Raw genomic sequence first — 14,763 nt, 5'->3', positions numbered from 1 at the left:
CTCTATTTTCCTTCTCAAGAATCCCAGGGCCTGATAGAATCTTCCGGTTCCTTAGAAATGGTCTTCCCTGGCCTATGGCCCTCCCTCCAGGTCCTTCCTGAGTTTCTCCCCCCATCAACTAGAGACTCCTGGGTTCCCTCACCACTTCTCCCGGCCCCTCCCACTTGCTCTGTATTTTCAGCTACCCTGAAAAACCAAACCAGTTCAAGTGTTAAGGGCTTCCCCTCTGTTCACAGTCTCAGCCTCCTCTTTCAGAATTCTAAGGGCACTGGACTGGGTGTCAGGAGACCTGGGTTGTCATCCTGGCTCTTCCAGCAACTTCCTATTGACCTCAGGTGAGCCAGTCGATGCTCCTGGGCCTCCCTGAATTGGTGGGTTGCTGTATAATCGCTAGGGTTGCTTACAGTTCTAACATGGAGGAATACTGAGGGTTTTGAGAGGCAGGCAGAGCCCCTCATCAGATACCATGTGAGAGCTCTCTATCTGCCTATAACTAGGATTAGCTCTGGGCAAGCAATGCATATTGATTGAGAAGGTGAGTGGTTCTGGGATCTCCAGGAGAAATGGGTAATCAGAAGTGGGGGTGGTGTTGGTGGTGGAAGGAAGGGAGCAGTGGTGATGGGGGTGTTGTGTGTGTTGGGGATGTGGGATGAGAGGACAGTGGGAACAGTTCCCCTTGCAGATCTGGTGGCGCATATCTGCCTAGAGATGCCCTGATTAATGTAACCCAGCAGTACATGGGGTGAGGAAGGAGAGCTGGTGTGGAAAGGAGGGGGCGTTCCTTCTGGGGGCCTGTCCTCCTATTCCTCCTGCTCTGCTGACCTGCTTGGGCCCTGCCTCCTAGGAGGAGCTAGAGCAGGCTTGGAGGAGAGGCTGAGAGACTCATGGAATTCCTGGGGATGTGGAAACTCATTTCGTGGAATGCTGTATCTTAGTTTGGTTTGTGTAGGGAGCCCCTTCATGAAACCCACCTTATACCTGTGGGTGACTTTGTGCATTCCTCTATTGTCAGTCATGGCACTAGTTAATTACTTAAATTAAACTTGACTGAATACTTCCTAGTGGGAAACACTGGGCTAAGGGCCAGGGAAGGAAAGGAGAGAGCAGCTCTTTGCCTTCCCAAAGCTAACTCTTAAGGTGGGGCAGACAGTCTGAATAATTACCAATTAGTTAAGTGCCACAGAATAAATAGGCTGGTTGCCCTAATGAAGCATAATGGTGGGGGAAGAAGGGTCTTTAATTTAGGTCTCTTTGTGGAGGTGACAGTAATATCGAGATGGACCTGTGTGATTTTATCATGAGCTCCTTGAAGGCAGCAACTATGTCTTAATTTTATAGCCCAATGCTTAGAACAATGCCTGGAACTTATTATAAAATTGGTTTATTTTTCTGGTAGGTATTTAATGAATGTTTGATGAATAAATAAATGATCTCCTCCCAGCGGTTTCCATTTAAAGCACCATGTACTTAATCACATGAAGACTATTATGTCAAACAGATCTGACGTGCTTATGCCTAGTCTGTCTTTATTCCCTCCTTTCTTGTCTGCCCTTCATTAATTTTTGTGCATATCTCCATTTGATACTGCAGATGTGTTGAGTCCAAACAGCAAACAGGAAAGCACCCGCACATGCACACACACACACGCACGCACACACACACACCACATATTACTAACCACCTTCATTCCTGCAGATGTTGCAGATTCTATCCGAGAAGCTATTAAGCACTCCCAAATAGAGCAACCCTCATTGACTATCACATGCCTCCTTAAACGATCTTTGAATAGTGTTTTCTTTTTATTGCTTTGTGTAGTTTAACAGCACCAATTGCGATTACTCTAGCTTATGATAAACCCCAGATCTATAAAGCCCCTGTTCATTCATTATTTTCCTCTTGCTCCTTTTCAAGCTGTTATTTTTGGGGCATGTAGCAAGGAGGGAGGGAGTGGAGGAAGAAGAAAATAAAAAGATACCAGATTAATAAGGAAACAAGTGAAATAGAGTACCCTTCTTCCCGGGTGATGGACGCCCTGTTAGATACCGTTAAACAGAACAAATATGCTTTAATACAGCAGAGGTAAGTCTTTTATAGTTATTCTAAATTGGAAATATAATGACACCACCTTATCTTTAATGGAGGAGGCAGCTAATTGTTCCAATATCTCACTAATCCCAGCATCTGCAAGAAAAATAATTTTTTTTTTACTATTTTACCAATTGTTTAATTTATACCAAGGTGTATGGTGCAGCATGGACAGAAATTTCTGTTTCTTGAGCTATGTCATAGCTGCTATTCCAGTTCAATTATTAATATGTGGAAGTTATAATTATTTTGAGTATTGGCACAAGATAATTATAAACCATAAAACAGCTCCCCATGCTTGCTGATGTCTTTTCTTATCTGCAGACATGTTGGAGCTTGGGCACGTGAGCTTTATATAGAGAAAAGAAATGTATAATGTGGCAAAAAATGCATAGGGTGGCAAGACTGGCTGGAGTGGGAGCGGAGGAGCCTTCCCCATCCCTCCAGGTTCCTTCCTATTCTCTTCCTGTCCAGAGTCAAAGCTGACCCACCTTATGCATCTCCACTTCTGCCCCACTGTCTCACACCCTCCTATTCTATCTCCTCCTTGTTAGGTGAGATTTGTAACCATTCACACATGGCGGTTTAGCTTGCTTACCACCCGCTCCCCTCCTTCTTTACCCAGAAGCAGCAGCAGCTACTTTCTGTGTGTGTGTGTGTGTGTGTGTGTGTGTGTGTTTATGTATGTGCATGAATGCGTGTGTTGGGGCATTTGGGAGAGGTGAGAACCACATGCAGAGAGGGAGGCAGGGGCGAGGAGTTAGCTGCTTTGTGCCATTGTTGATTGCCTCTGCTGCCTCCCTCTTTCTGAATACCTTGCTTGATTCTCATTAATCTTCGCTAGGGGAGGGTGTAGATTGGGGTAAGGCACACGGGATCATCATTCTTAACCAAGTCAACCATAACCAGGTTGAAAGGCATAACCCATTTGCATGGAGTGTATGCGTACATGTTTGGAGAGGGGGCTCAGAGAGAATAGATATTGTTTTGCATCTTCCCATTTTAAAAAGAAAAAACATTTTAAAGAGCTGTTTTAGTTTAGTTGTTGCACAAAGTAAGGTTAACTGTCCTCAGAGGTAATCAGGTCCTGGTCTTATTTCTGAGTCCTCTTCTAGTCCTCCCTGACGCTCTCCCTTCTTTCTTTACTTAATACCTAAAAAGTGCCTCTCTATCTAGTGCTGAATTTCTTTTTCTTACCATTTTCCTAATTCCTGGTTCAGAGTATTACCACCATACCTTTCTGCTATGGCAAATGCATTGAGGTCCCTTGCTATAGATTGAATTGTGTTCTACCTCTCCCAATTCATATGTTAAAGCCCCAACCCCCAATGTGAGTGTATTTGAAGATAGGGGCTCTACAGAAATAATTCAGTTTAGATGAGGCCGTACGGTGGGGCCCTGATCCAATAGGATTGCTATCCTTATAAGAAGACACACCAGAGAGTTTGCTCTCTTTCTGCCATGTGAGAACGCAGTGAGAAGGTGACCATGTGCAGGCCAGGAAGAGAGCTCTCACAAGAGCCTGACCATGCTGGCACCCTGATCTTGAACTTTCAGTCTCCAGAACTGTGAGAAAATGAATTTCTGTTGTTTAAGCCACCCAGTCTGTGGTGTTTTGTTACAGCAGCAAGAGCTGACTAACATGACCCTACGCCCCTTAGCCACTTGTGAAAGGTGGGGTGAGTCAAATAATGTTTATGAGCCATGTGACTTGATTCTTTGTAGGCCCCAGGATCTAGAGTCAGTATCCTTCCTCTAGGAGCTTGAGGTTTGAAATCCAGCCCCGCTCCTGACTTTTTGGCTTTCCCAATCCCTGTGAACCTTGTTTCAGTTTCTCTAATGAGCATCGCCAGCAAGAGAATGTGTCTATTCAGCACCACGGACAGAGGCACCCTGTCAGTTCCCACAAATGAGAAGTTACTGCCTCGCACTCTCATGAAGGCTGTACTGGGAGTGGAGGAAGTAGGCTGAGAAAGGGAAAAGTCAGGAAGGGAGACTGACTGTCAGGATGCAGAAAATGCAGCCCCCGACCCTGGCGGTGCTCAGCCCTGGGGCTCCCACAAATGAGAAGTGGCATCTTGCTGCTGCTGCTGCCTTCTTACTCAGACAGGCAGCAAAATGGGGGAGGTGATACCACTTGTGCTTAATTGTGCTGGCCCACCTCTTGTCAAACTGTCACCATGATGGGTGCTGGTAACAAACCTATAGCTGGCAAGACATTAGGTCTGGGGAGCCCAAAGGGGTGTGGGTATCAAGGACTGTGGGTTGGGAGGAGAGCCAGCTGAGGAGCACAGGAAGAGGGCACTGGAACTATGCTATGGCATAACTCTGGGAATAGAGATGGTACAGGTGAGCTGCCTCCCCTATGCCTGGAATGGGGCCCAGGGCCTTGGGAGGGGAGGGGCCCAGCTTATTGCAAGCTGGGCTGGTGGGAAGCCAGGGCTTCATTTGTCTGACTTTAATGAATAAATGGCATCCCCAGCCATTGTTTATCTACTTTTGAATCCTAACAAACAATCTGTGGCATCTGATGGAGAAGGTTATTAGCTGCATGGAGACAGATGGCTGGGGATGAGGGGATTGGCTCTTTATGACAGCAGGCCCATAAGTGACAGCACTCCTTCACATCCCAGCCTCCACGTCAATGTCAATGCCTTTGTCAAGCTTTGTGTGACTCACTCAAGTCTCAGAGGAAAGGCTCAGTGTGAGAGGAAGGCAGAATGGCCCATGAGTAAGCGGGAGATGTAGGGTCAATGGAGCTGGAAAAGAGGGCAGATTTCCAAGTGCTAGTTCTTTGAGAATAAAACCTCTGCCTTATTGTTCTTTAGTCTACTCCCAAGTGCCCTGTCAAGTGCTGTTTATTCAATGGGCATTTAAGCAGTGTACATGATTGAGGGAAAAGGTAGAGAGGTCTGGATTAGAAAAGATAATAAAAACAGATTTAATTGTGCTGGCTAAGTGGGCAGGGAACAAAAGGTAGGAAAGCAAGAGGAAGAGAAGGAGGGGACGCAAAAAGAGGAGGAAAGATGGCATATGGAAAAATGATTATGAGTCACCATGCAGTGTTTCAGGCATTAGCTACTCCTTCCCACATTGCTATATGAATAGCTTCATGGAAATCAAGCTGATCTGCCCACTGTCCATTCTGAGATGTCTCAGGTTCTTTTTCCTGGTACTATAGTTGCAGGTCATAGCTTCCTACCTCCACATTACCCCTGAGAGGGCGGGTGGGTTCTCACTGACCTTCATTCATTCTCCGAAACTTGTCCTTGGCCATGTAGCCCAGCACCAGACAGCATCCTCTTTTCTGGAGGCCCAGCTCTGGAAGAAAAGCATAGGTGGGTGAGCCGGGAATGGGTCAGGGGTCAGTGAACTCCATTTGCAGAGGATGTGACACTTATTGCTCTTATAAACAGGGCTACTTATTTACTTAACAAACATTTACATAGCACTTACGACGGTCCAGGCATAATTTTAAGCCAGCAATTCCTCATTTGATTCTTATAACAACCTTATGAGGTACATATCATTATCCATTTTGCAGATGTATTAAGTAAGCTGTCTTAGACGAGAGAGCAAGTAGGTGGCAGAGCCAAAAGTTTGAACCCAGGCAGTCTGGATCCAGAGTCCTCACTCATAACCACTATCCATAAGTTAATGAGGCCCAATATATCCCAGGCTTAGGGACTATGCCAAGATGACCCTGGGATTGTGGTCTGGCCTGCCAGAGAAGAGGCCATGTCCAGCCAGTGATGTCCAGGATGGAGCAGTGCAACGAGATACAGAAGACAACTCAGAAAGTTGAAGTGAGGGCGTGGATTTCGGGGAAGACACAGGGGTTGAGGTAAAGATAAAAGTTTGCCTTTTGGGAGAGGGTAGGTTTCTGGGGCTGGGGATTTTGTGCATTCTTTCTTTCTTTTTTTTTCTTTTTAAGATTTTATTGGGGAATTGGGGGAGAGGAACAGACAAGTTGCTGTCTTTTTTTCTTCAGTCTAGTTGTGGAGGACGTTGCTTCACTTGCCCATGTTGCTTCACTTGCCCATATTATCATTGTGCTCTTCTCGGATGAGGCAGTCGCTCGCCGGCCATTGGACAACCACTCTCGGTGGCTCAGGAAAGCTGGCTAGCCTCACTGCAGCCTACGCTGATGTCGGCAACTCATGGCAGCCCAGCTCCAGGTTGAGCTGTTGTTCACCATCTTAGCTGTAGAGGGTGCAGTGTCACTGGCCCTCATGTGGGATCGAAACCAGGGCCCTGCTGCTCAGAGCTGGCGTCCCAAGCCAACTCTTAACCAACGCGCCACTTGGCCGGCCCTTCGTGCATTCTTATATACAGGTACAATTCAGCGTCATTATCAAGCACTTCTCAGGTGTAGAATCAGTGAGGAACTCAGGGATCAGGATGGCTCAGAGACACAAGACATAAACTGTGGTCCCAAAGACTTTAATCCAATAAGAAAAACAAGTTAGAGCCACAATTCTAGGTAGCAAATGCAAAAGGCAATTTCCCCCCCACAGTATTTTGTAAATCAGTGCCCATTGTGTGTGATGGTTGGACTGGAGTCCATCTGCCTCACAAGCAGCAAGCTTTCTTCTCTGGTGTTTATTCTCTCATCCTGATTAGTCATAAGCACTTTTTGGGTTCTGAAGTAATTCCACACCATGTTTCTCTTTGACCCCCACATCAACCCCATGAATAGGCAGAATGGTTACTGCTTTTCATGTGATGCAGATGAGAAAATTGAAGTTCAAAGATGCTAAGTGGCTTCACATCATTTTTCTAGACCAGGGGTCAGCAAACTGCAGCTTGTGAGCCACGTGCGGCTCTTTGGGTACGTACATGTGGCTCTGAAGTAAAATTGAAAATGAAAATAAAACCATCATAGTTTCATTTATAAAAATTTTAAAGGATATTATTCACATAATGGTGATTTCATTTTTTTCGTGGATCTCGAATAATTTTAAATTTCTTGTGAGGGACAGGATTGGCTCTTCCGTCTCAAAAGTTTGCCGACCCCTGTTTTAGATTCCCCGCCCCCACCTCTTTGCTTAGAAGTCAAACAGATGTGACAGCTGCCCTATGCTGGGTAAATGGATAAGGGGTGTGATTTCTAGAAGATGGAATGTGACTGTGCCTTCTCCAAGCCTTGCCAGGCTTTCTGGGTATCAAGGTGCTCCCTCTATTGATTCCTCAGGGATGGTGGGTCCCACTGAACAGTGTGTTACAGCAGCTCCCCCCACAACACTGGGTGTTACTAGGTTGTTAGAGTGACAGGTGGGCTCATCCTCCTCCCTCTGTCTCTGTCCATCTCTTGTTGCCCAGTCCACCCTCCATGAGTAGCAGGATGAAAGGGAACACAGGGCCCGTGAGAGATAGCTAAGTCAAGCTTGGGGGCTCTTTCCCCAGAGAAAAACAGGGTGGCAGGTGGTAGCAGAATGCTATGGCCCAGGGAGGTCTTAGCTTTGATCTCCTGATTTTTTAAAGGGGTTTATTGACGATCAGTGAAGAGCAGAGAAGCAGATCTGAACATGCCTTATCCAAAGGCACTTACTTCTTTTTCTTTCCTTCCACGCTCAGTCATCTGAAGGCTCAGCCAAACCACCCTCACTTCAAACAGCCTTACATCTCAGGCACCCAAATTGATGATGTTAAGTTCCCTCATCCAAGGCCCTGGCCCTTTCTTCAGGGGCTCCTGCTCTGTCGAGGGCCAAGTGGATCAAAGCCCCTTTGATGTTTACTTCCTATATTTGTGGATTCTTTCTAACAACCACCTTCAAGAGGCAGGAATGCAGCATGTTAGGAGGGGGCCAGCGGAAGTACAAGCTGTGAGGAGGCACTGAGCTCCTGGGAACAATAGCCTCTTGTCTGAGACATGAAACCTCAACATGCTGACAACAGGCAGAGGTAGCCAATTCATTATAATTGCATGCAATTGTTCACCATTAGAATTATACAACTTCTGACGATTCTTATTATATTTTCGATTGACTTGTCATGTCCCTAAAACACATCAACAGTGGCTCCTAGTGAGCAGGGGAGCCTGGGTTCCTGGATTGAGCCCAGGGGAGCACTAGAGTGTGGGCGCAAAAAATGCTGGATGAATTTAGACCAATATTCCTGTTGGTCTTCCTGGACAGTCCCCTAAGTTCCCAGGGAAATGAAGGGGGCATAATTCTCCTAAAGATTTTGAGAGTATGCACAACCTGTTGCATCCAGATTTTCTATGATGCCTGTCTCTGGCACCCCAACTCAACCCATCTGTTGTCAACATAATAGGATGCCCCCCTCCCCAGGATGCTTGCCAGAGGAAAGAGGCCACATGTATAATTATTATAAATAAGAGTCTCACTGACCATGTTTGAGTTTTGCAAATGACCAGGAAAAGAAGTTAAAAAAAAACTGATTAATAAAAGAAATGGAGGACAAGGCAATTTCTCAATGTATTTGGCTCATTTAATTTGACACGTGTGGGTTAGTCTTAATTATTTAGGCAGCTACATTACAAGGCGCTAATAAGCACACTGCAGAAAGTTATTAAATGAGAGGGCTCTCTGACAGAGTCCTTACTGAGAAGTGGGGAGAAACCACTGGGATCTTTGTAAGAACAAGCAGTTTGGAGGATTAGTGAAGTGAGAATTAGCGAGCTATCTCTATATGAAAATTTGGGATGTTCTTTGGAGAGATTTGCCAGAGCTAGACTAGAGGTCACTAGGTCCACGGGAGGAAGCCTGCCAGTAGGGCTGAAGCTGGGGAGGCGAGGAGAATCTGGAGACACATGTGGGGAGGTGGGGTGTTGTCAAAGATACTGATCAGAGAGAGACTCAGGGAAGCAGAAACTAACCGCTTTGGTTTAGGGAAACTCCACCAAACCAGACTAACCAGGCTATTGGGGAAGAGGTGATGGAATGTGACAGAAAGAACACGGCTCTTCACTTTGTGAGCCAGACCAGCCACAGGCCTGCCACCTTCCTAGTCACATGGCATCAGGATGGGTAGAGGAGTCAGCTCACAGATGCTCATTTTAGAACAGCAAGATGAAGGGGTCTTGTCCACGTAGACTTGGGGGTTATGGTGTTTGGCTGAGCACTTATCAGTAGCAGAACGACCAGATGCACCAAAGGTGTCCATGGAAAATGATCAGCATGAAATAAGCCATCCTGGCTTAAAACGAAAGTTCGCAGCAAAGAAGACCAGGGTGACCTGCAGATGGGGGTGTGGAGGGCACTGTCTGAAGAGGACAGAGTTTTATGGCATAAAGGAAGCATGTATTAGGAAAGGGGATGTTTCTTAGGGAGAAGGAAAGATTTCACTCCAGGATCTCCTGGCCTCTAGACTGTGAGCAAACAAAAGATCTGGAGTCTGTCTTTTTTTTTTTTTTAACTCTGAGTCCCTGGTCCCATGCCCAGTGCCTGGCAAACGGCAAGTGCTCAGGAAAAGTCTGCTGATTTAATGAAAGCACTGACTAAAAAAGACTGGATAGTGATCAGTTTTCCCATACTCAGGTCAGAATAAAATCAGGTGGGTTTAACTGCGGCACAATGGACTGGGTTAGACGAAGATGGTTGCAGAACGAATGAAAGTTGTAATTCATTGGAACAGGAGTCTAAGAAACATGAGATTTCCTCTTGGGAGGAATAAAAAGCCATATAAATGGAACAGTTTTCCTTTAGTTTCAGAGGGTGAGGATGGGACTTTTTCTAGCCTTAGGGTTCCTTTATTCTTACTAGTAATAACAATGATACAGTGATATTACTTCACGTTTGTGAAATACTTATTTTTTTCACGAGGCTGTCATATTCACTATCTCATTAGATGCTCACAGTAGCTCTGTGAAGTAGGCAAGGCAGAAATTATTTTCCTCATTTTGGTTTCAGAATTGGAGGCTCAGAGGAGTAAAATGACACTTCAAGGCCAAAGCACTAGTTAGTAACAGTACTCAGGCTAGAATCCAGGTCTGACTTCTGGCTCAGTTCTCAGGGTGAGGTCTAGGATCCCAGGACTGCTGATACTGTGAATCAAGACAGACAAGAGAACAGACAGCAGAGATCAGTGGTCCTGGCTGGGGCAGGGGGTGGGACTGTGTCCTCTCAAATTCCTAACCTGAAGTTCTAACTCCAGCACCTCAGAATGTGACTTCATTTGGAGATAAGGACTTGACAGAGGTAATCAAGTGAAAATGGTCCTTGGAGGAGTTTCTAATCTAATATGACTGGTGTCCTCATAAAAAGGCAAAATTGGAGATAGACACACATGCAGGGAGAATGCCACATGAACACGAAGATGGACATCGACACACCAGGAAGAGAGGCTTGGAGCAAACCCTTCCCTTATAGTCCACAGAAGGAACCAAACCTGCCAACATCTTGATTTTGGACTTCCACGACTGTGAGACAATGCATTTCTGCTATTTAAGCAACCCACTCTGTGGTACTTTGTCACAGCAGCCCTAGCAAAGTAATACAGACAGAAGGTAGGGAGGAGCTTGTCTTCTCAGAGGGCCTGGCTATTTCGATCAGCCACAATTCTTGGAAGCAGATCCCGTGGGTCCCAGAGCTTTCTGCAGGGACCTGCAGGACAGCATCACCTGACTGCTCAAAAGGCTCATCAGAGGGCACCCAGTGACCCAAGAACAGCCAGCAGGACTGCTAAATGGGACAGTGGGGGTGGTGAGCGCAAGAGATGATGGCAAAGAGAGGAGGTGGGGAGGGAGAGCTGGCCATATGTCTGCATGCCCAGGAGCCCTTGATGGCAATCCAGGATGCCTTCGTCATTCCTACAGCCACTGTGAGGAATGTGTTGGCCAGGATAGTGCTTGCTTTTTGCCTCAGCCAGAAACTACTGAGCTCTGAGTCACTGTGGGTAGATGGTGACAGTGGACGTGTGCCAGTTCCTACGACCTCCCCATTTCTGATGCTGTCCAGTGCCCTTGGGGCCTTCCTGTCCTCACCTTGCCCGGTCCAATAGTTCAGGGGATCTTGCTGAACACTAATTCTTTCCCACCTAAAGCCATGAGACTCGAGCAGGTCCCCAGAAGCCTATGAACAAGACATAGAGTGTTATTGGCAGGCAGTTTGGGTGTGGCTGTAGCAAAGATTTCAGGAGCAGAGGAAATGACAGGAGACAGGAGACATAGCCAGGGACTAGGTCCTGTGGGGGATCTGAGGAGCCTCGCCTATAGTCTGGACTTTTCCTACAGAGTGCTGAGTCGAAGAGAGACAGGCCAGACTTGCGTCTTATGAAGATCATTTGATCAGTGGTGCAGATGATAGATGGGGGAAAAGAAGCCTGACAAGGGAGAGCACTTGTGAGAGATGACGGCTTGGCACCTGCTCTCTCTCCTTGCTCTCTGAAGACAGCCTGAGATCAGAAAGCAAGTGAAAGGACCCTGAGCTGCCTCACGGGGACATTCGGATCCTCTGTATCCTTGCCACCGTGACACAGAAGAGCAGTGGAGGGGCTGAAAATAGCTCCTTAGATAGTTCCTGAGGCTGCGTGGAGAAGACGGCAGCTGGACCTGTTGGAGTCAGGTGGAGGCCATCGGGGGCAGGGAGGCCACATGTACTTTAAAACTACCAAGGCTGGCAGGAGCCTGGTTCCAGCACTTAACAGTGAGCAGTCCTCAGGGCTCCTCGGAGCTTTAATAGTAAAACTCTCCTCACACAGTTAATATAAAAATCAAATGAGACAGTATTTGGTGAAAAGCGCCTAGAATAAAGTACCTGATAAAGAAGGGTGAGTTCAATATGTAGAAATGAAATGTCAGAATAGGTTTAGAGATCAATAAATCTACCCCTGCCTTTATTTATTATTTGTTTATTTATTTATCTTTTTTTTACAAATGTGAAAGGGAACACTCAGAGAGGTGCAATGACCCATCCAAGGTGATGTAACCAACTATGGGGTGACATTCTGTGAAGGTTACTATGGTAGAAACAACTCAGATGGACTGGAAGAGTGAAGCCAGGTGTGCGTAGCAGGCGAGGCTAAGGAACTAGAGGTGCTGGGACTGGAGAGAAAATGGTGAAGCTGAGAGACATTCTAAGGAGAGGCAATGGGCTAAGTAACAGAGGGGCTCAAGTAGAAGAAGCGGGCAACGTTTCACTTTAGTTGGGAAGGTTGGAGGCAGAGCGGTGTCTGTGTCAGAAAAGGGTAATTGACAAAGGAGGCTGATTAGACTCTGGGTGGTAATGGTGCATTTTTGTGTTTGAGATGATGGGGTTTTCAAGTGAAGGGGTCCTGGATGATTATATGAGCAGGAATTTAGGTATGAAGAAACAAATTTTGAATCAGTTTTATTGACCTTGGGGAATGGGTGTCTTTGTCTGGAGACCAATTCACTCTGTAATGAGTTACACAAAAAGCAGTGGGAGAATACGGGTGGATTCTGTTACAAGTGCTAGTACCACCCTGTACTACCAGCGCGTGTTAACACATGACAGGCATAAAATCCAACCCATAGACTCATCAAGAGGCTAGGAAACCCTAGGTACTATGAGCAAGGCAAAATATGAAGGCAAGCTTTCTTTCCCAGTGAGATTTTAATCTAGTTACTTATGCATACAAGTATAGTTGTGAAAAGGTAAATAAAAGTCAAGACAAGTAACAGTTTAGTAAAACATGTGCCATGTGGCAGCGTGTGAGTTATTTCCACACGAATGGTAGTGATTACTATAGGAGTCCAGAGGAGGGAATAGGAGCTTCAGGTCGTGGGGTGGCCCTCACCAAGGGCCTTGAAGGCTGGAGATGGGTCTGGGGTTTTGCCTTTGGTGGGTGTCCTTAACTGATGGCCTCTCTCACAGGCGTTCATCCAGTGATGCCTTGCCGATGGCAGGATGCTGGAGTCTCATGTGTGGAAAGTTCTCACCTCGATTCTGCTAAACTGCTTTCTTCATTGGTCCTGCCTAGTCCTGCTTTCAGCATAATTACTCACATCCCAGACAATAATGCTGCACATAAGTCATGCAAAAACCACAGCTTTCTGATCAAACTTTATAGTAATACGCCTTAGGTGAGGCGGAGTAAAGGTTTATTAATCCTGACTAGTGCATGGCTCTGGCCCTCTAGGACAAATAATAAATGTTTAATAGCCCAATAATACCTGTTTCATAATTTTTGAATCTCATTCCTTGCTAGATGTTAAGTTTATTAAAGGAACTATAAACTTTATAGTGTCGTGAAGATGTAATTGCTATTTCATTGCTTATTTAATATGAGTTAATTATATTAGAACTAAGTTTTCCCCCATTCAGATTAAGTATCAATTAGTTGTTTTAAGTTATTGATTTGTATTTAATTAACTATGCTATTACATACCAATTAAATTCTTATAAGAGAAACCTGAAACAGCTGTGGTCTTAAATTAAGTTTTAAATTAACTAATTACATAAAAAGCTCATGTTGAGTTATCCTGTTTTCAGAAGAGTTGACAATCATTCTGATAGTTCCAAAAAGTTTCTGTGGCCCCCAGCCCAAACTCCTGAGCTTCTGGGGGGAGCAACACTGCTTCAGACACTTGGTGATAAGTACCCTGCGTCTTCCTACAGCAACAGCAAGGACTAACAGGAGGGTAACCCTTTGCCTGGCCTGCCTTCCTCAGCTGCCTCATCTGTGCCGTTTCCTGGCTGGTGTAGCCCTGTCCACAGTGTGGCCAAGGCAGACAGTATATTAGCAAGTCCTTACCACCAGCCGTGGGGTCTATGATTGTCTGTCTGTGTTGCTACTGGCTCCAGATCCCATGCGCCTGCAGAAAACCTGGTGCCCCTGTGGTCATCAATCCTTTGGCTTCTCCAAATCTCTGCTCCCTGGGCCCGAGTCTGTACATCTTGGGCCCAAAAACTCCCAGCAGGCATGTACTGAGCAGTGCTGGGCGTTTTACTCTCCTTATCTCGTTTAACCCTCACACTGACCTTATGAAGGTATGTATTATTATTCCTGCTTTTATTTATAAAGAAGTGAACATGTTAGAGGGGTAAGGAGTTTACCCAGGGTCCCTCAGCCATGACGGCGAAGCTTGGGGTACACCCGTGTGCCTGGCTCCATGCATGGTGTACCTCTGTGCCTACCTTGAGACATTGCCTGGGGTCTTTCTCCCAACAGATTAACTATTTGGAATTCCAACAGGGCCACCAGCTGACCCAGAATGTGACTTTCTTTTGGGCCACTTGGGCATCAATGCAGGCCCCAAGGTTGGCAGCGTCTACACACCCGTCTGCACACTGGAACCCTGGGTGCTCCACACTCCGGGGTTGGATGAAGCCCAACCTCACTCCCTCCGTTGGCTGGTAGAACCAAAGACTCACCCACCTGGGCCAAGCTCACTTAATTCACCGTCACAATTAAGTGGCCATTTACTGATTGCTTATGATTTAGTAGTCTCCAGGCTAAACACTTTGCATACATTATCTTCTTCAATCATAAAGATTCTACGAGGTAAGTGCTATTATTATTCGGATCTGCTAGAAGAGGAAGCTGAGGGTCCAAAAGATTCACTATCTTACTCAGAGTCACACAGCTAGTAAGTGTGGGGCCAATAAAACGGGTTATAAATGTGGCTCCTTGGACTTCTGGCATAATCTCTGAGAGAGTGTAGGGGATTGGGGGGAGTGTGATAATGTTGGTTGAAGAATTTTATGGGAAAGAGTTTTATCACATGTACAAGATTACCGCAGCATCTCTGAC

General features: G+C 46.1%; 1 protein-coding gene across 4 annotated transcripts in view; it reads right to left on the bottom strand.

The window, feature by feature from the left end:
• The window catches only part of KIRREL3 (kirre like nephrin family adhesion molecule 3), a 629,076-nt gene that overhangs the window by 127,214 nt on the left and 487,099 nt on the right, over positions 1-14,763 (bottom strand). For all 4 annotated transcript variants that reach the window (XM_019658928.1, XM_019658924.1, XM_019658926.1 and 1 more), the window contains exon 3: positions 5,329-5,406. In XM_019658928.1, coding sequence (XP_019514473.1) covers positions 5,329-5,406 — 78 coding nt within the window. The remainder of the gene's footprint in view (positions 1-5,328; positions 5,407-14,763) is intronic.

This window comes from Hipposideros armiger, unplaced genomic scaffold (genome assembly GCF_001890085.2).
Source record: "Hipposideros armiger isolate ML-2016 unplaced genomic scaffold, ASM189008v1 scaffold_291, whole genome shotgun sequence".
Classification (NCBI taxonomy): domain Eukaryota; kingdom Metazoa; phylum Chordata; class Mammalia; order Chiroptera; family Hipposideridae; genus Hipposideros; species Hipposideros armiger.
This window is presented reverse-complemented; position numbering and strand designations above follow the sequence as displayed.